Raw genomic sequence first — 20,533 nt, forward strand, 5'->3', positions numbered from 1 at the left:
TGGCTCATTTTCCTGACGCTGATTCTGCTCACCAGATTATCAGAGAGGGAGCCTCGTGAGTGGAGGAGGCCAATGGGCTGACCATGTGCCTCGTGGTTGCAGCACATTGATTAGCATCTCAAGGGCATTGGGAGGGGTCAGGCATCTGCCTGGGGGAATGACCAGAAGGAGGCCCTTGGAGTATCGGCGGAAAGTGGATGCAGCAACGCACTGCTCTGGCGCATGCTCCCGTACCTGACCTGACCTGACATGACCTGAAACAAGGCTTCTAAAGCCTTAGACTGATGCTGTGTGTCGCAGCATAGCTGCTGGTACTGTATGGCGAGGTGGTTTTGTTTATTTCTTCAAATAATAATTCATTCATTCACTGCATTTGAGCCCGTTTGCCCATTTAATGTTTGTATTGTTGCGGTTCTGCAAAACCGCATGCCTCTAAGGCAATGGCACCCGACGTACAGTGATCTTCAGGCAGTTAACTAGTTATTATTTGTGTAGTTAGTCCTTCCCTCATTTCTAGTGGGGAAACGGGACGAATTGTGTTGTGTGGAACTCGTAGTTCGGTCTAATATATATATATATATATATATATATATATATATATATATATATATATATATATATATATATATATATATATATATATATATATATATATCTCTTTAATCCTTATTCCGACATATATTCTAACCCCTTCTTTTTAGCTGGAATATACACCAAGCAAGCGAGTATGCACACCATTCAACAAACAATTTAGTAGATGCGCCACGATGTGACCCATGGTTCGGATCACCGTCCTCGTTGTGCACAAGACAACCTTCCTCTGGAATTTGTGCACCATTTTTCATTCAAATTTTCCAACCGGCATCTTACTTCGCTCCTCACCTCGCTCACCAAATCCCACAATCTTGACCGCAGATGCCTCCCGCACACGGGAAAAATACCCCCGCACCCCCTCATGCCTCTGCCTTATGACAATTTGCCACTCCATTTCGAGCACCACGTGGCGCCGGCCATTGTTCTTGGTGCTGCGCGGCGCTCGACCACGATACAGACGCTATATTCTCCGCCACATCTCACCGGGAACGTCCCGGGTGAGTGTCCAGAATTATCACAACCCTCATCCAGTCATCAGACCATGGCAAGACCATAAGCAACGAGGAGGGGTCTCGGGAACGGCGATCCAGGATTTGGTTCGGGTCCTGAAAGTACATTGTGGCTCGTGAAGGAGTCCGTGGGTAGCGGAGAAAGTCCGCTACCATCCTACATACAAACTACGCTCGGTGCACTTTCGGGGCTGGAGTGTCAGCTCGAGGAGCATGCTCGCCATGTTAATCGGGGAGCTCTGAACCGTGCCGAAGCTGGCGAGCGTCTGAGCCGGCTTCCGGTTCCGGAGCCTGGTGGGGCATGGCTGGAGTCACTGTGGCCCAATAGAGTTGCGGGATTTGGGCGACAGCGTGTTGCTTTCCGGTCCTTGCCCCATCCGTCAACCGGGGCTTTTAAAAGGGAGCAGTGCAGAGCTGCTGGGAGAGCTTCTTCGAGGTAGAGTATTATTTGTGTGCGGCTGCCATCCTTTAGACCAAGAGCTTGCGAGTAAGAGTTCCCTGTCGTGCTGTCGACGTGCCGCCACCCCTGCGAAGCCAGACAAGTTCACCATCGGCCACAGTCGGCGGACCAGTGCAGAGAGCACGTTGCCAGGAGTCTCTGCAAATGAATGAGATAACGTGCCATATCACAAGGTGGGAATGCTCATGCGGAGCGTCCCATGGTGGTACACGCTTACATGTACAGATCTTTACATGGTTAGGCTAGGGATGTTTCTTCTCGCACATCTATTCTTCTATCTCTCTATACACCCATCTATCCCGTCTACTGTGGACGCACAAAGAAGAACGCGTTACTGATACGCAATCACATTTTACTTTTGCACGACACCACGGTAATCCTTTTGTCTCTCAAGGGACACTGGATACCATTGACCAGAGTCGCAGGGCCAGGCTGAATGGCAGAGCTGAGCTGTTCAGGGTGCTGATGCATAAAACTGTACGTGCACTGAGGGTGGACAAGGAGGCCTATGTGCGAGGAATCTGTGAGGGGGTAGAGAATCACCTGTGGACAGGTGATTCTCGTCCCGCTTACAGGGGAATTCGCGCATTGCGTTCATCCAAGCCCATCCCTCGGAGCACTGCAGTTAGAGCAGAGAGTGGTAGGCTCTTGACAGAGGAGTCTGAAGTGAAGGCCCGCTGGGCCGGTTACTTTGAGCGTTGGCACCAGGCTGATCCCCCAGCTGTCGAGTTGGATGTCAAGGGTGTTACAATCCCTGTTGCTGACCCTCGAATCAACTGTGGTCCACCTTCGCTTGTGGAAACGCGGGCTGCAGTGAACCAGTTGAAACGGGGCAAAGCTCCAGGGATTTGTGGCATCCATGCTGAACTTCTCAAGGCTGGTGGAAATGCTGCACTCGTGTCGTTGCATGCAGTTTTGTGCTCTGCCTGGAACACGGGCATCATCCCAACTGATTGGAAGAGGGGCCTTGTTGTCCCTCTCTGGAAAGGGAAGGGCGATCACCAAGACTGCAACAACTACCGAGGGGTGACGCTGCTCTCAGTGCCGGGCAAGGTCTTTGCTCGGATAATTCTTGATAGGGTTCGCCACTATCTGCTTGAGCACCAGCGTCCAGAGCAGTCAGGCTTTACACCAAAGAGGTCAACGATTGACCGTATCCTTGCTCTTCGTGTCCTCACCGAACGCAGGCGAGAGTTTCGGCAGGGGCTGCTTGCAGCCTATGTTGATCTCTGTAAAGCGTTCGATTCAGTGAATCGGGATGTCATCTGGAGGATTCTTGGTCTTCGTGGGGTGCCACCAAAACTGATCGATCTGATGTCTGAACTCTACTCTGGTACTGAGAGTGCCGTGAAGTGTGGTGGTACCATCTCTGACTTATTTCCAGTTGTTACTGGAGTTCGTCAGGGGTATGTACTGGCCCCCACACTTTTCAGCACTTGTATGGACTGGATTTTAGGGAGGATGTCGGAGAGATCAAGCTGCGGTGCATCATTTGGGAATGTCAAGATCTCGGACCTTGATTTTGCAGATGATGCAGTCATCTTTGCGGAGACTTTAGATATCCTTTTGGGGGCCCTCGAGGTGCTGAATGAGGAGTCGGAGCCGCTGGGATTATGGGTTTCTTTGGTCAAAACTAAGATCCAGGCTTTCGGTGACAACTTGGATGCTGCTGTCCTGTCTGTGTCTGTTTGTGGTGAGGATGTTGAGGTCGTGGAGAGATTCACTTACCTTGGCAGTGATATTCATGTCTCTGCTGGCTGTGAATCAGAGGTCAATAGACGTCTGGGTCGGGCCTGGGGAGTCATGGATTCACTGGATCATGGGGTGTGGCGCTGCCGGTACCTGTGCGGGAGGACGAAAGTCCGAGTCTTCAGGTCCTTGGTACTTCCAGTCTTGCTCTATGGATGCGAGACTTGGACTCTGACCAAGGATCTGAGACGGAGACTTAATTCCTTTAGTACCAGGTCTCTTCGGAGAATCCTTGGCTATCGCTGGTCGGATTTTGTTTCCAACGAGTGGTTGCTGAGAGAGACTCGGATTGTATATACTCGGATTTGTTACCTGCATAGTCCTTGAGCGTCAGTTGCGGCTGTATGGACATGTGGCTCGTTTTCCTGACGCTGATCCTGCTCACCAGATTCTCTCAGCGAGGGAGTCTCATGAGTGGAGGAGGCCAGTGGGCTGACCACGTGCCTCTTGGTTGCAGCAGGTTGACTATCTCAAGGAGATGGGGATGGGCCTGGCATCTGCCTGGGGGATGGCCAGACGGAGGCCCTTGGAGTACCGGTGGAAAGTGGACGCAGTGACGTGCTGTTCTGGCACATGCTCCCATACCTGACCTGACCTGACGACACCACACCCCTCATGTCGCATACATCGCACCCCCCACTCCCACATTGTGGACACCAGTATCTTTCCCACCTACCCTACCTCTAAGCATCCTGGGCCACGTTGGTCAGCCGACCGCACCAGGTATTTTTAGGGTGCTTATCCTCACCCTTCTTCTCTCTCTTCCTGAGCTATCTAACTTTTTGTGTGTGTTTTTGCAGAAGGTAGTCAGGATAATCCTGCTCTGTGTCCGCTTTTGTAAGCTGTTGTATTTTGCCGCACCCCACAAATTCCTTGCTGTCCTCTGCTGTACATAAAATAAAACCCCATTCACTGTGCCACATACCTTTCCTCACTTGGTTGAAAATAAATGCACTGTATGGAAATGTTCCCAGCTCGTTTTCGTGTTTTCCTTCATTGGTCCAGCATGGCCCGCACCCAAGTTTAGCCGGGACGTTATTCCCCAACGATCTGTTTCATAGCCGGTACGTGCTTGGCAGTTCCGCTCGGCTGCATCAGGATCTGGTAAGGTGATCTGGTTTAAGCAAGTGTGTACTGAGGGGTGTCTCCCGGTAATTAGATTGCGTGACCTTTCGGTAAACAGCATTAGACGGAGGGCCGTAAGTCACGTGGTCGAATTATTGGCATTCATGGTCGATTAGCGCCCCGCCGCGTCACAAAGTTATCTGTGTGTGACTGCCTGCGATTCCGGTGGGAACCCGAGGTAGTTCGCCCCCGACCCCGGGTCCGCAACAATTTATCTTGCTGGTTGCAACTTGGGTTTTTTTTCTATCTGGTAATTGATACCTAAACAGGTGTTGCAGGCATCCCCTGTTGGTCAAGACCCCCTGTCTACAGCAAGTACTAGTGTGGCACATGTGTTCATGGTCACCATTCGAGATGTGTGCCAGGAAACATTTTGTCCAAAGTCTTTCACAAACCGGTTTGGCCTCGTCTGCCATTCAATCGGAGCTGATTTGGAATTTGTTCAGGGTGCCAAAGATGACAATTCTTGAAAGACACCGTAGGAACTTTAATATCCACCAGCTCAGGTTTCTGGTTTTCATTTTAATTAAGCCTCCCACAATCTGATAGGGGAAGGCTTATTGGTGTTCGAGGGTTTGTTTCTCCAATTAGTGTTCCCAATTTTTAATGGTATCACAGAGTTTATTAGACCCCCCAAGAGTACCAACTACCATTTAGATTTTAAAATTTTAATTCCTGCACTACCAGCTTCAGAAATTAGAAACATCCGCTTCCTGAGGGAGCAGCCAGCTGGGTGGGATAGGGGGGTGGGGGTTGGGTGGTTGGTTTGGGTATGTTGGTCTGTGAGAGATAGAATGCCTCAAGGACGTCGGGTTTCCTCCAAATCTTTTTCAGTCTAGTGTGAAACGACAACAGTAGCGATTGTTTAAAAAGGTAATCGTACATTTGATGGAATTGTTTGTGGTTGTAATAATTTTCACCCCACTTCCAGTATGTGTCTATTCGTTTGTTGTCCCTGACCTCCTTTTTTCGGATTGTTCACAGAAAACTAAAAACAAAAAACACCTTTTTGATCGTTACTTGAATAATTTTCCTCTGATTTTCATGGATAGATTATGGGCGGGGACACTTTTTCTTAATCTACGTTCTATCACTAAATGTTGAGGGTCAAGTTCATATGGCTGTCCGAACAAAATATCCCATTGTTGGATCGCTGGCCAAGGGTAAGTCGTGGGCGACTACCAAGGCTAAGCCGGGGGATGCTTACCCTTGGCAATAGCTTTGTGATCGCAGATATCCAGTTATCTTTGAATTTCTTATTGTCCTCATTTTTAGCTCATCTGGGCTTTAGTCCGGTGAGTTTATGTGATCGAGCAGTGTCTGTAGGTGAGTGAGTGAGTGAGTCAGTAAACACTTCAGTCATTATCGTTTGAACCAAACACAGGATTTTGATAAAATTTGGCCACAAACTTCATATCTGATGCCTAATGAAAGTATATTGACCGCATCAAAATCTGCGCTCATTAAGGGGGTCGACTGGGTGTTTGACTCCCCCAAAATAGGTATTTCCTATCTTTTTTCCGAAACGACACACACACACACTTTTGATGAAACTTAACCACAACCTTCATCACCTGTGATGTACCAAAGTGTATCGACTGCATCAAATTCTGTGCTCATTAAGGGGGTCTACGGGGGGTGGGGGAGAGGGGGGGGTTCACTCTACAAAAGTGGTATTTGCTTTCTTTTCCAAAAACTACACACACACACACACACACACACACACTTTCGATGAAACTTGACCACAACCTTCATCACCTGTGATGTACCAAAGTTTGTTCACGGCATTAAAAAAAAAATTAGGCTCCAGGGGGGTCTGCGGGGTGTTTGAGTGATTTGCTCCCGATCCAGGTGAGCTTCAGGACGCACAGTCCTATTTTATTTTATTTTTTGATATCCTGTTTACAAGGCCCTGGAAATCATCTTACCATAGTTATATTACCCGTACCATAGTTATAATATTGTTGTGGGCTGGGGGTCGGTGGGGGAAAACTACGTCGTCTCCACCAGACTCCCCGGAATTGTAGGCCATCGCTCAGATAACTCCGCAAGCTGGCGGGTCGATTATCCGACCGTGGTCACCAATATCTCAATCGCATGGCGTAGGGTTATTTGCGTAGAGCCAAAGTACGTAAGTATCCACGCAATCTCGTCTACCGGGGATCCACGCCCTCGGAACGCCTGGTCGAACCGGATTTACTCTACCGGCAGCGGTAAGTTTACACTACCGACTATCACTTTGCCACCTACCTTTCCGACTCATCGCAGTCGAGCGGGGCCTGCCCAGCGGGGCTATGTTGGACCGATTACCGGGGATGAAGCCGTGCTTATACTCAGACCTGGACCAATACAAGAGAGGATGGAAACAGACTAGGAATATTTCTACAATTGTTTTATTTACAGTAAAATAAAGACAAAGGCCAGACTTGACGCGAATATGCAATCGGGGAAATATTTACAATCAGCAAAAACACTTACTCAGTTCTACTTGCAAGACGGGCCCACACACAGACACACACACACAAAAAGAAAAGAAACCCAGAGTTCTTTATTGGACCCTCCAGCCGATGAGAGAGACGAGCTGGGGGTCAGAGTCCGGATGGGTACCTGGCTGTCGGAGAAAGGGGGTACTCCATGATGCAGCACCTGCCAATGGTCATCGGCCTGGTCCCAGTCGCACGTGGGGGACTCCTGGTTCGTGGCGGAGCTCGGGTGGTGAATAGTCGGGGTCGCTCTGCCCTTCCTTGTGGAGTCCCAGCAGACGCGTTCGCTGCCTCAATGTCCCTCTGCTCAACCCTCGTGACAGGAAAAACCAACTAAGAACTCGTAACAGCCCCTTGTAACGACTGCTCGTAACCACTCAAGAACTCCAGCGCAACCCAAAAAACACACCACCCTCGCAACCCTACCCGTCATTTTTATAGATCCCCCTCGATAGGGGAGGGGCCTTGGTGAAGCCGACATCACTGTTCACCCCGATTGGATGGGGCTTCCATGGGTCCGCCCTTTATAGGCGGGGTTTCAGCCATACCGAAAAAACCCGTTCACTCTACTGCAAACTCGCTAAAAAGGACCCACCGCCAGATTGAATTGGGACGCTGGAGGAAGTGGCAAGGAATGGCTGCAAGACCCTGCCTTGGCAAGTCAGAGTGTTTGTAAACAGCGAGTGGGTAGTGGGTCGTGATGGGCAATGGAATGGTTGTTGGTTGTTTGGTGGAGGGTTCGTTGGATGTAAAGATTTAATAACCTAACTAAAAAGAAGTTGCAACGCACGTTTTTAATTCTCCCATTGGACAAAAGGAAGGGAATCTGACCACACATGTACTTAACAGGATAACTGACTTTTGGGACCTGTATGTTGAATGCAAATGGTTTCCAGATCTGCAACAATATCATCATCGTTTACTTTTTCACAGGGAAAGGCAAGATGTTTTACAGGGCAAGACAACATGTCATGCAGCACACAGCAAATGGGGGTTCATGATGTTGAGGAATCGAGGCTTGGCGATGGGAACGTGTCGGTTGTCCAGCCTCAAATGACCAACGGTGCTCGTGGGTGGAAAATGGATTCGAGTTTGGGTTTTCATTGCCGATAAATATGATGTATTGTTCAAATGGAGTCAAATGCACAATGAATTGGATCTTTTGTCTCAATGCAAATGGTATTTCAATGTCACTGTTTTATGTTTCTTTTTTGTGAAAAAATCTTTTGAATGGAATATTTTTATTTTCCAGACCCCTCCCCTCCCTCCCACCAAAAATACTACAGTTTTTTGGAGTAATACAACATGTGACCTTAGTGCATCATCAGTAGAACCTTTGTGTGTGCATTGACATCACCGCAATGATAGAATTCACACTTTTTGCACATTCATTTGGCATAAATAAATATAATCCACTTTTTTTCTTCAAGGGAAAAGTCAATATACCAACTCAGTAGATTCTTACCTCTGCCACCGAAGGTGAAGGAGGTTGTTTTTTTCACCCCTCTGTCTGTCTGTCTGTCTGTCTCTCTTTGTGTGCAGGATATCTCAAAAACTTGTGAACCGATTCGTATGAAACTTGGTGGACAGGTTCGGTGTGTGTCAAGCACGAAGTGATTAGATTTTGGTGAAGATCCGGATCTGGATCCGACGACTTGAATTTTTAAAGTGATTCTTCACCATTGAGAGAGATAGCCAAAAATGATATAAACACGATATCTCAAAAAGTTGTGGACGGATTCGGACAAAACGTGGTGGACGTGTTGGGTGTGTGACAAAGAAGAATTGATTCAGTTTTGGGGAAGGTCCGAATCTGGATCTGGTAATTTTTTAAAGTGATTCTTCACCATTGAGAGATGGGGCTAAACTAATATATAGCACAATATCTCAAAAAGTTGTGGACGGATCCAGATGAAACTTGGTGCACGGGTGTGACAACGACAAACTGATTCGAGTTTGGTGAAGATCCAAATCCGGATCTGGAGACGAGAATTATTTAATTTCAAAGTGATCCTTCACCATTGAGAGATCAGGCCAAAAACGATATATAGCACGATGCTTCGAAAATGTATTGGGCCTGATATGTTCTCGTGGATCAGGCATTATGTGGCGGAGGTATGCGCTCTACCGAGTGCCCTTCTTGTTGCTGTTTGTGGCAAGACAACCGTTGAAAGTAGTTGGTCTTCACAAGGTGATGTTGGTAATGCTTGGTCTTCTTCCAAAGCATCCTGTCGTTGAGGTCAAATTTCTAAAATCATCAATTTTTCAACTGATTTGGGCTGGTGCCCCAGCATCACAGCCTCACACCTTTAACCTCCTGATGCTGTGGAGTCGAAGCCCCATAAATCATTGGAATCTCTCATGATATAGTTGAATCTCTTCCTGCTGCTCCCACATTAGACATTTTTTGTGGCCTCTGTCTTCTGCCACTTCCTTTTTTGGCCTTACTCCTTCTGCCCTTTTAGTGCTATTAGGGTTTCCGTGCTCTGCCACACTGCCCTTCTTTTCCATGCTCTGCTCCCCCCTCCACTTCAAGGTTCTCTGGGGTGCACATGGTCTGCCAGTAGCCTACCTCTTGTAAAACTGCCAAAATCCAGACTTGCTGCTCACATTCATTTGTTCCTCTTTTTCTCTCACCTGTGGAACAAATGTCTAGTGTCTGTTCAATGACATTCTTCCCTCCAGGGCTTCAATATGGCTGTTCACCACCACCTCAGGTCATCCCCATCAACACTCACAATCGTTTCCGAGCATTATTATCCTTCCCAGGTTGTGTTTCCTCCCCTCTCCCTCCACCTCCCTTTCCAGGCCGCAAACAAAACCGTCGCATTTGTTCTTCTTTGCCCCATTTTGCCTGTTTGTAAACAGCTATTTGTTGATGTTGCTGTTTCATTATCCTCCATCTGATTGCAGAAATGTTCTAAATTTTCATTTTGTGAACATTTTGCAATACTTCATTTTATTTTAAATGTGGGTTTTATTATTACATTTTGTTTTATCTTGCTGTGAGCATTCATGATGTATCCACAAATGGCATGATGATAAACATCTCCCCCCCCCTTTTTTCCCCACACTACCTGTTGAGTTTTTTTAAATTATTTTCATTTCTTCGATGATGAGATTAGGCGCTCATCGAAAAGTGTGTGCATGTATATACGTGTAGGCCAATGACTTTAGAAGACAATAGACAGCTTGACAAAGTACAGTTGTCTCATTGTCACAAGTATATGTAGTCCTTCAACTGATAGTGGGATTGAAAATTTGTTATGAAGGTTCTTGTACCGTTGAAGGCACACGGATGACATTCCATCTTGGAATGGTCCACATTAAAGAGTCATTCCATCTGAAATCACCAAATTTAAGAAAATGTTCCCAGTTGACCCCCTCAGATTTACTTTAAACTTTCATAAAATAGTTCCCAGGTATCAAAATGAAGCTGCGTAAAATTTTAGGTCCATAGATGCGGTCAACTCCGAGATATTGAGGGTTGAAAATGTGGTTGTGGCCCTATTTTTATGGTCGTTGCGAGCTTCACAAAATGCACGGATACTTTTAAACTCCCACAACTTTTAAAATATTAATGCTAGAGCCTTGAAATTTTCAGTGATTATTCTTCTATAACTGATCTGTAAGAAACAATCATAAAAGTGAGTATACCTCTATTAATTTTTATGACTTGATCAGTTGAAATCCAGAAAAAGTTTTGTATGAAGACCCAACTTTGAGAACCCTTATATTTTTTATTGACCCATCCCAGAAGCTTGAAAGTTTTTCAGGTAATATAACTGTATGGTAGCAGTATTCAAATACATGTTTACTTTTCTTAATCAGTCATATATATATAATAGTCATGATCCCTCAAAAATTGAAAATTTTCATTTTTCCCCAAAATTCAGGTGAGGATTACAAATATATGACAAGGTATACCACCTCAAATTGTTCACCATTGGAAAGAGCATATTCAAGTTCACAAAAGTGTCAAATATCAAAGTGGTATTTTTTTTTTTTTAAACTGTTAACACAATCGTGAATACATGAAGTGTGTGCATGGTGTGGGCACCATGGTAATCATGAATGATTAGTTCTATGATTCAAATTAATAATACAAAAATGAATCACATACTGCAATAACAATGTAATAAAACATTTCACGTAAATGATTTGAATAGGTCCTTGATCTGCTTTTCCAAGTCGGGTGCGAGCTTGTACTGCCTCCCAGTTGACGTTAAGGGAGCATCAATAACTTTCATCACATGGACCAAAGGAACCCAACAAATGTCCTCCCTTGAATGTAACTATATACACTGCTGACATCAGCAGATCAGCCATTATTCCTGAGTTCTATTTTTAGCCCCAGCCAGATAAGTTAAGCTCTTGCTATTTACAAATGAGAAACAAAGAATTACAAATTCAAATTTCAAAGTATTGTGTTCATGGTATCCTCATAGCAGATGATATGTATGTACATTGTATATACATGTACTACATGTCAAAGGACTGTTCATTAAATAGCACACACAACGCACACAGCACTGGCAGAACATCATTTATTTAAATATTTAAAAAATATTGATAGAAACATTATACCACTTTGATATTTTACACTTTTGTAAACTTGAATATGCTCTTTCCAATGGTGAACAATTTGAAGTGGTATACCTTGTCATATATTTGCAATCCTCACCTGAATTTCGGGGAAAAATGTAAATTTTCAATTTTTGAGGGATAATGACTGTATTATATATGACTGATTAAGAAAAGTAAACAGGCATTTGAATACTACTACTATACAGTTATTACCTGAAAAAAAATTTCAAGCTTCTGGAATGGGTCAATAAAAATATATGTGGTCTCAAAATTGGGTCTTCATACAAAACCAACTTTTTTTTTCTGGATTTCAACTGATCAGGTCATAAAAATTGAGAGGTATACTCCGTTTTATGTTTGTTTCTTACAGAGCAGTTATATAAGAATAATCTCTGAAAATTTCAAGGCTCGAGCATTAATATTAAAAAAGTTGTAGGAGTTTAAAAGTAGCTGTTCATTTTGTGATGCTCGCAACGACCATAAAAATATGGCCACAACCATATTTTCAACCCTCAATATCTTGGAGTTGACCGCATCTATGGACCTAAAATTTTATGCAGCTTCATTTTGATACCTGGGAACTATTTTATGAAAGTTTAACGTTAATCTGAGGGGGTCAACTGGGAGGCCTCCGGTGATATAAGGTGGAATGACTAAAATGAAAAAAAAATCCTCATTCCAAAATGAAGATTCGTTCAGGATCAGTGCAGCAATCCAGGCTTTTAAAATTTGCTTCATTGCCTGAAGGATTATTGTGTTGGTACCATCATGTATGATTGATAAATTTGCTGTTTGTTTTATATTTTTATCTGCATTTTTGAAACACGTAGACTTTCTTTTCATTGTTTTTCAGCAAATTTGAGTTCGACTTCTCCCCCCACAGCCACCACAAGGTGAGTTATTGTGACATCTGTTTGAAGTTTTAACTTTGAAATGACTTTTGCTGAATTGATCTTTTTGAAAAAAAAAAAATACTTTGGCACCTTGAATCTTCTATTTTTAAGACTCACTAGATGACCCGTGAACCCGTTGGGTTCCCGATGTGACAGCGGTTGATAAAAAAAAAAAAAATCATTTCAAAAAAAATAAAAAGATAGCTCCAGCGAACTATACCGCTGAGGTTGTTTGCATTGATCAAATAATCTCGAAGAGTAGTTGACTGAATCGAATTGATTTTTTTTAATAATTTTTCTTTGCCCGATTTTTAACGAAACCTGATACTGCACACCGCAGGCGAATGGTGAGTAATGTGGCCCTACACTTTTTGCGCTATTGTGTACTGTTTTGGCTGTATTCCGGGAATATACATACATGCATACATACATACAAGATGAGAGTTTTAGTAAAATATAGATTATGAATGTTTGTATATTTATTTAAGAGGGGGTGGGGTTCTTCACAGAAATGAAGATTTCATAGCTCTGAAATGCACAACTTTCAAAATTATGTAAAATCTACTCCAGAATTCTCGTTGCACATGTGCAGAAACCCCAGGAAACTGCGGTGTTCAGGATGTTATTGTTACGTTTGAGGGGGGGGTATGCATTCAAAGGGTAATTAGGATGTTTAATTAGGTATGCCATGCTGTTAGAGTGTACCAGGATCTCGATGTAATAAGTAGCAATTCAGTGGTGATAAGTTGTCTAGTAAATGTCCATTTCTTCAAGGGGGAAATGATAATTGTCCCGTAATTAGATAGGGACACGGGATAGGGTAAGTGTGTCTGCGTAAACCCCTTTTAGTATTCTCTGGAGGCTTGCCGTGACGTCACAGGACAGTGCTGCGGATGGCTCCACCCCGTGATCACGATTGGCGGAAGGCGACGGCGGTGGGCCAATAAAACGGCTCGATTGGAAGTGACGAGGACGGGAGGATAAAAAGGTTCTGTTCGGGGTCGAAAAGGAAGAGGAAGATCGGGAGAGAAAGATCGTTTTTTTTGGTGGAGGTTGTTGTGCTGGGAGCGTGCTTGTTGTTGCGCTGATTCGGCCCTGGTTTCTCCGTGTCTTGTAGCCTTGCTGAGCCTCGTGCCTCACCTTGGTTGGCTCTGGGGTTCTGCTGGCTCGGAGTACGGGGTCGAACGGCGGGCGGACCTGCCTCCCTCTCCTGCTCGCGGTTTCGCGCCGGAGCTGGTTCCCTGGCGGCTGTGAGCGGACTTGGGCCAAAACCAGGAGGTCGACAGCACCATGGTTTCTCCTGCCCTCCTGACGAGAGCAAGGCCAGCTCGTCCAACGCCAATCCAAGGACTGTTGCGTCCACACCACGGTCCAGCCTGACTACCAGGAATAGTTTGTGTGTGTGTGTGTGTGTGTGTGTGTGTGTGTGTGTGTGTGTGTGTGTGTGTGTGTGTGTGTGTGTGTGTGTGTGTGTGTGTGTGTGTGTGTGTGTGTGTGTGTGTGTGTGTATACCTGGCACCTTAGAGGGTTTGAGATTTGTCTTTTCATTGGAATTGTCTGTGTTTTCCCCACGCCCGATCCCACACCATCCGGTCGAATCGCCCCGGATCCCTCTTCTTGCCGAGTCTTGTTATTTTTGGTTAGAGGAATAAACGTTATCAACTCAGTGAAAAGCGACTCGTGCCACCTTACTCGTCCCGTTTGCGGTAGAGCGATTAGAACCGCCATCTTTGGGTTATAAATAAATAAACCGCCTCCATCGTTTCGGCTCATTCTACGTTAGCGGGACTGTTCAAGTCCCGTGAACGTCACATTATAAAGTATATCGTGTGTGCGAGATAAGGATTGCTACCTAAAATGGCTCACAAAGCTTTTGAAAGAAGCTAAAAATGCTTAGAAAAGTACATGAGAGAAAGGGCTTTGCCTCTGCACAACGAAAGACTTGGAGAACTCTCTCAGCTTGCCGCATGAGCAACTGCTCGTACTGCAAACACCCGATTGATGTGGGCTGGTGCAAGGCAAGGTGCTCTCCCCTCTGGGCTGGTGCTCCTGCCTCCCACCTTTCTCGACTTCACGCTGTCGAAACCAGGGCTTTTAAGATCATTGGCATCTCCCGCAATGAAGCTGAGTCTTTGGGCCTCTCACTCAATCACCGCAGGTTGGTCGGTGGTCTTTCTGTCTTCTACCGACTCCTCTCCAGCCTTGCCCCCCCTGCTCTCTCTGCGATTTGTCCCAACCACATTTCCACAGGGCGCTCAAGGTCCGCCAACAACCCCCTTCTGGTAAAACTACCAAAATCACGAATCACTGCTCATCTTCACTCTTTCATTCCTCTTTTTTCCCGCCTTTGGAATAAACTTCCTCACTCTATTCTTTCCCATTCTTCCCTTCAGGCTTTCAAAACAGCTGTTCACCACCACCTCTTATCTTCCCCCATCCAAATCCTCGATCTTTTCTACCCCCGATAATCCACCCAAGCCCACTTCCTTCAATTCTCCTGCTTTCCTTCCTGAAAGTCCCTTTAATGTCCATCTTCCCCTCGCCATGTTCCCCGTCCCATCCCCATCCCTCTCCCTTCCACAGTTCACCTGTGTCTGTTCCCCAATGTTTTGTCCCTTCCACTCCCGCCCCTCTTGTCTCATGCCTCCTTGCTGTGAGTTGTGTGTTAGCTCTCATACGAGCCTCGACCAAGGTATAAAAAAAAAAAAAAAAAAAAAAAAAAAAGGCTTGAGTGGACGGGTGTGCGCTGCACAACCCCCCTCCCCAATGGATCACCACCAGTGAATGGACTTTGAACCTTATGAAAGTGCCTCCGATGAACATGGCAGGCTCGGTGATCTATTTAATGGACGTCTGCAATTGGAAAGATGATGCAAAGAATCATTACCAAGTAACGGTAACCAACTCTTTGGCAAAGGACATCTTCGTGACGTGAAAACGCACAAAGCTTGTGCCAGCTATATTTACGTAGTAGCTGGATGTATCAGGTAAGCTTCCCTGAGAGGAAGACACCGAATCTGGTTTGGGTGCTTCTGAACACCAATGGGGAGGACATAACTGGGGCTTGTGAATGTGCAGAGAAAGTTTAAAATTATGATATTTTACAATCATGTCATGTTGGGAGGTGGGAGCTATAGGAGCTATGGTTGCTGTGATGGCTGCTAAAAATATATGTTTGGTTCTGGGGCTACAAGGAAAATTATAGTTGTGTCTGTGTGTGTGTGTCGCATTAGTGTGATATATACACTGCAGCTACTCTCCAATATTAATTAGAAATTCTAGGAACTCAACATGTCTCGGTCCCATTCATGGATACTTTTCGTATTCTATTTACTTGAGTCTGATTTTCATCCAGGAACAACAGTTATGGTTAACCATTTTGAAATTGGCACTCTTTCATTTAAATGCTGAAAACTGTTTCAATGACTGTTTGAAATGAGACATTTCGTTCTATGAACGGCAGGTTAAAAGTGCCCGGCGAGCAGAAATTGGTCACTGAAAACGCACACACAGCGCACGCGCAAAAGCCTTCATGAGCACTGATGTGTCATTTCAAAAGTCACGTATTGGATACAAATATAGATTTGTATTCATTCATTCATTCTGGTGTAATGCTCAAAGACAGGTTCAGTACTGCTGAAGTGGTTAATTGGTAAGGGTTATGTACTGGGTGTTTTGCCGTTGCCTTCTCAGTCATAGTTAGAGCAGGGATTTGTAATTTGTTAATGGTGCCAGCGATAACTCGTCTACTCTTTGTGAAGGACATGGTGGGATCTTTAATGCCCTCCAACTCGTGCTGACAGACGGGACACCCAGTTTAACGTCAATCTGAGGAATGGCACACACATTGATGCCTCTCTCCCTGCATGTGGAACACTAGCTCATGTTCACAACTGTTGAGATTCAAATCCAGGCTGGATAGCTCAGAGGGGATTGTGCTTACCTGTAAGCTATCCTACCAGTCCTGTGCTCACTTTGTGTTCATTAAAGGGTTTTTTTTTTCTTTCTTTCTTTCAAATCTTCATTGCAATCTTTAATTTTAATCATGAATGGTAAGCGAAGTGTGGAATTTATAATAAACATGAGTGAATTTTCTTTGCATTTGTTGCTATAATTATAATTAATTATCAGAGCCTAGTTTATTACTGATTTAATTGCGTATTGACAAAGGGAAGCCTTTGGACTCATTAATATAACGAGTACGTGCAAAAAAAAATTTAAAACTTTCAAACTGCATGCCAGAAACAACCACACAGGCTGTTCCTTCGCTCTTGCATGCCCGTACGTGCGTGGCCATATGTGCAAACCAAAAAAAAAAAGTGTATATATATATATATGAATAAAAAAAACTTTCAAACAACCACACAGGCTGTTCCTTCGCTCTCGCAAACGACGACTGGATTGGGGCATTGTGTTTATCTATAAATGCGCATAAGAAATCGAGAAATTATTACAATACATTAAGTCATCACTATCCGGAAGTAGTGCGCGCCCGTACGGAATGTTCACATCATTCCACGAATTATCGCTTGCATTGAAGTAACAACTGCTGTGATACTTACACACAGAGTTAATTAAAATAAAGTTTACCTCCCTGTCTCTGCTTGCCATGACATTCGCTGCCATTGACCATTGCCACTCCTACGCCACGGTAACTAAGGCGTCCTTTCCCCATCGGCCACGCCTACGCAGCAACGTGTCCTGTCATTGGTTTGGTAAATAAATGGCCATAACTTGGGAATCACTCGTCCGATTAATATCAAACCTTGAAAAGGCACATACTCAGGTCGCCAGCAATATAGCTGGCAAGTTTAAATTAGATCGGACCAGTGGTTGTCGAGAAACAGCGGTCACTCACACACACTGCTGGAATTATAGATAGATAATAAGTGATAGCAAGTTTGGAGACACCTGCCTTTAGTGTTCTTTACTTGTGTTTTCCAAGTAACCCTTTCCATGAGCATTCCAAATGTAATGAATAAAACAAAAAAGCAGTGTTGCAGTGTTTACACTTTACAATGTGAAGGAGAGTTTATAGGATTAATGCATTTCCTTTGCTGATGGATAAGTGTAAGGTAGTTTGGTGTAGGAATTCAACAATATATAATTACTAATCATTCTCCAGTCTCATTACCTCCACCACCGAAGGTGAAGGGGGTTATGTTTTCCCCATCTGTTTGTATGTCTGTTTGTTTACAGGTTATCTCAAAAAGTTATGGACTGATCTAGATGAAAATTTGTGGACATGTTCGGTGTGTGACAAGGACGAACTGATTAGATTTTGATCAAGATCCGGATCCGACTACTAGAATTTTTGAAGTGATTCTTCACCATTGAGAGATGGGGCCAAAAACAATATATAGCACTATCTCAAAAGGATGTAGATGGATTCGGACTAAACTTGGTAGACACGTTGGGTGTGTGACAAGGAAGAATTGATTCAATTTTGGTGAAGATCTGGCTCTAGATCCAGATCTGATAATTTTTTTTTAAGTGATTCTTCACCATTGAGCGAAAGGGCCAAAAACAATATAGCACTGTATAGCATGATATTTCAAGAATGTATTGGGTCTGATATGTTCTCGTGGATCAGGCATTGCGTAGCGGAGGTATGCACTCTATCGAGTGCCCTTCTAGTTTTACTCTGTTTTGCATTAATTCAACCAATATATATTTCACTTCGGAGGTCTGGCAGTTGTTATAGTTCTGTGGTCATGGAGGAATTCGTGCATCAACAATGTACATAAGGAGATTCTGAGCAAATATATGAAGGAACACTGGATTGCCTTCGCACAAGAGTTTTATTTTATTTTCTCGTTCAAGTATCCATCCATACTCTAACAACATGGGAGAGGGTGTATCATTTTGAGTTAAATTTTACAATTACTCCCTCAAGGAAACGCTGGTCCTTGGATTGCTTTGATATCGGACGACCTCTGGGCAAAGGCAAGTTTGGCAATGTGTACCTGGCGCGAGAGAAGCAAACTCATTTCATCGTCGCTCTCAAGGTGCTCTTCAAATCGGAGTTGGAGAACGCCTGTGTGGAGCACCAGTTGCGTCGTGAAATTGAAATCCAGGCCCATCTCAGGTAACTGTTGACACGACATTGTATTCATAGTGAGATAGTGTGTTGCAGTTTTTTGAATTTATTGATTTATGTTTTTTTTTTTGTTTTTTTTTTTTTAATATGTTGATTTGGTATTTTCAATGATCAGTGAAAGGCAGAAACCTTGAAACACCTTTTGAATTCCCATTCCGTGAGCAATATAATCGCGAGGAGGCCGTGCTACGCATGCCTGGGTGGGAACTTGAAATCTCAAAAAAAATAAAACATTTGAGAAATTTTATTAAAACTCACACCCATTTTAGGGCACGTGCAGCACGGCTGGATTAACACACCCTAGGGCCCTCGACACTATATCTATAAAACCTCATGTCCTCTCCCCTCATAATGACAAAAAAGAAAAATTCCTAATTTAAAATAAAAGCCAAATTTATTGAAATACCGATGACATATAGGTGGTGGTACATTATTTCTGTGTTAAATCTTGTCCGAAGTCTGTATGTTGTTGGTAGACATGTTGGAGGATATTTTGAGGTCGTTGGGTTTCTTCTGATTTTGGGATAGACTTAGAAATTATCACATCGGTAGGGGACGTGCATTGCAAAGCAATTCTCGCTCTTGCTGAAACTAGTTCTTCATCTCGGCAAGTCATCTTGCTGGTTCACTGGACACGGTATAACAGCGCCATCGATATCTCATTTAAAACGAGTTTAACATCCCTGTATTGACTTGATGAAGCTTGGCCACAAGCTTTTCGATGAAAAGATGTATTGACTGCTTCAAAAATCTGTTTAGTAGGGAGGTCTATGGGGTGGGGTGGGGGGGGGGGTTGAGTGAGTGATGATCCAGGTGAGCTTCAGAACGCACGGTTCTACCTTTGATGTAGCATTTGGCCTTGAGGCATGCAGCCGAAGGTGGAACTATTGTCTTTCCTCAGACATCCCAACATCCTGCAGTTATACGGGTTCTTTCATGATGAGAAACGAGTGTTCCTTTTACTGGAGTATGCGGCCAAGGGGGAACTTTACAAGGAGTTGAAGAAGCAAGTCTGCTTTGATGATGTTCGCACTGCAACGGTGTGTAGTGTCCATTTACCTGTAATGATGGTGTTCATTTCTTGAAGTGTTTATTCTAACTTGCAATGTAATCTTAATCTTGTGGTTTTAAAAAAAAGTTTTATTGTTATTATTTTTTTTCTAAATTGAAAAACCATCCAGGTTCCAAAAGACCAATCTGAAATTGAGCTATTAGTTGATTGCTAATGCTAAAAAGTTGCTCCTCAACTTATTTTGCTTGTTATTGGGTTTCACTTTCTGCCTTGTCTCCAATGTGTCAACCTTTTACCCAATTATTGTCTACAACTTTCAAACTTGTCTCCCTCCATTAAAACCCAGTGGCACATTGCTAAGTCTGTCTCTGGTGTATTCCCCCTCCATCCCTTCCCTCTCTTCAAATGGCAACACAGCCGACTCCGTTCGTGAGAAGGCCGAATGCCGCAATTTTGTGTTTGCTTCCAAATCTTGTGTTCCCAACTCCTCACTCTCAGTACCCACCATCATTCCCAGTCGCACCAAAACTGCTCCTGGACTTTGTGTCTGCTCCTGAGACCATGCAGAAGGTTCTTTCAACCATCCATTCTGACTCTACCAGGGCATCAACTCACGTGTCCTAAAAATCTGCTCTGCTGCTCTCTCATCCTTTCTCTGCCCTTTTCACCCTGTCATTTGCACTAGGTCTTATTCCATCTGCTTGGAAAAAAAAAAGAAAGTAAAACCCATAAAAAGGTGCAAAACTGATCTCCTTAACTACCGACCTATTAGCTTATTTCCAATCAGCAAGGTCATGGAATCCATCATCACAGTTGATATGACATCCTTCCTTTTGTCCAACAACCTCATCTCATATCACCAATTTGGTTTCAGACCAGGTCACACCACCTTAGATATGCTGCTTCGGACTCACCCAATAATGGATAGAGGCCCTTAAAGTCCGAAATAAGATCAAGGCTGTCTCTCTGGACGTATGTCATGTTTTTTTTATAGTCTGGCATCCCATCTTATTCTCCAAAC

The 20,533-nt window shown here is 44.2% G+C and overlaps 1 protein-coding gene across 7 annotated transcripts in view; it reads left to right on the forward strand.

Moving 5' to 3' along the window:
- The window catches only part of LOC147021375 (aurora kinase C-like), a 42,384-nt gene that overhangs the window by 7,167 nt on the left and 14,684 nt on the right, over positions 1-20,533 (forward strand). For all 7 annotated transcript variants that reach the window (XM_085891270.1, XM_085891268.1, XM_085891267.1 and 4 more), the window contains 4 exons: positions 7,854-7,983; positions 12,361-12,400; positions 18,297-18,488; positions 19,402-19,540. In XM_085891270.1, coding sequence (XP_085747396.1) covers positions 7,854-7,983; positions 12,361-12,400; positions 18,297-18,488; positions 19,402-19,540 — 501 coding nt within the window. The remainder of the gene's footprint in view (positions 1-7,853; positions 7,984-12,360; positions 12,401-18,296; positions 18,489-19,401; positions 19,541-20,533) is intronic.

Source organism: Eptatretus burgeri, chromosome 8 (genome assembly GCF_056783735.1).
Source record: "Eptatretus burgeri isolate ZD-2024b chromosome 8, Ebu_testis_v1, whole genome shotgun sequence".
NCBI lineage: Eukaryota > Metazoa > Chordata > Myxini > Myxiniformes > Myxinidae > Eptatretus > Eptatretus burgeri.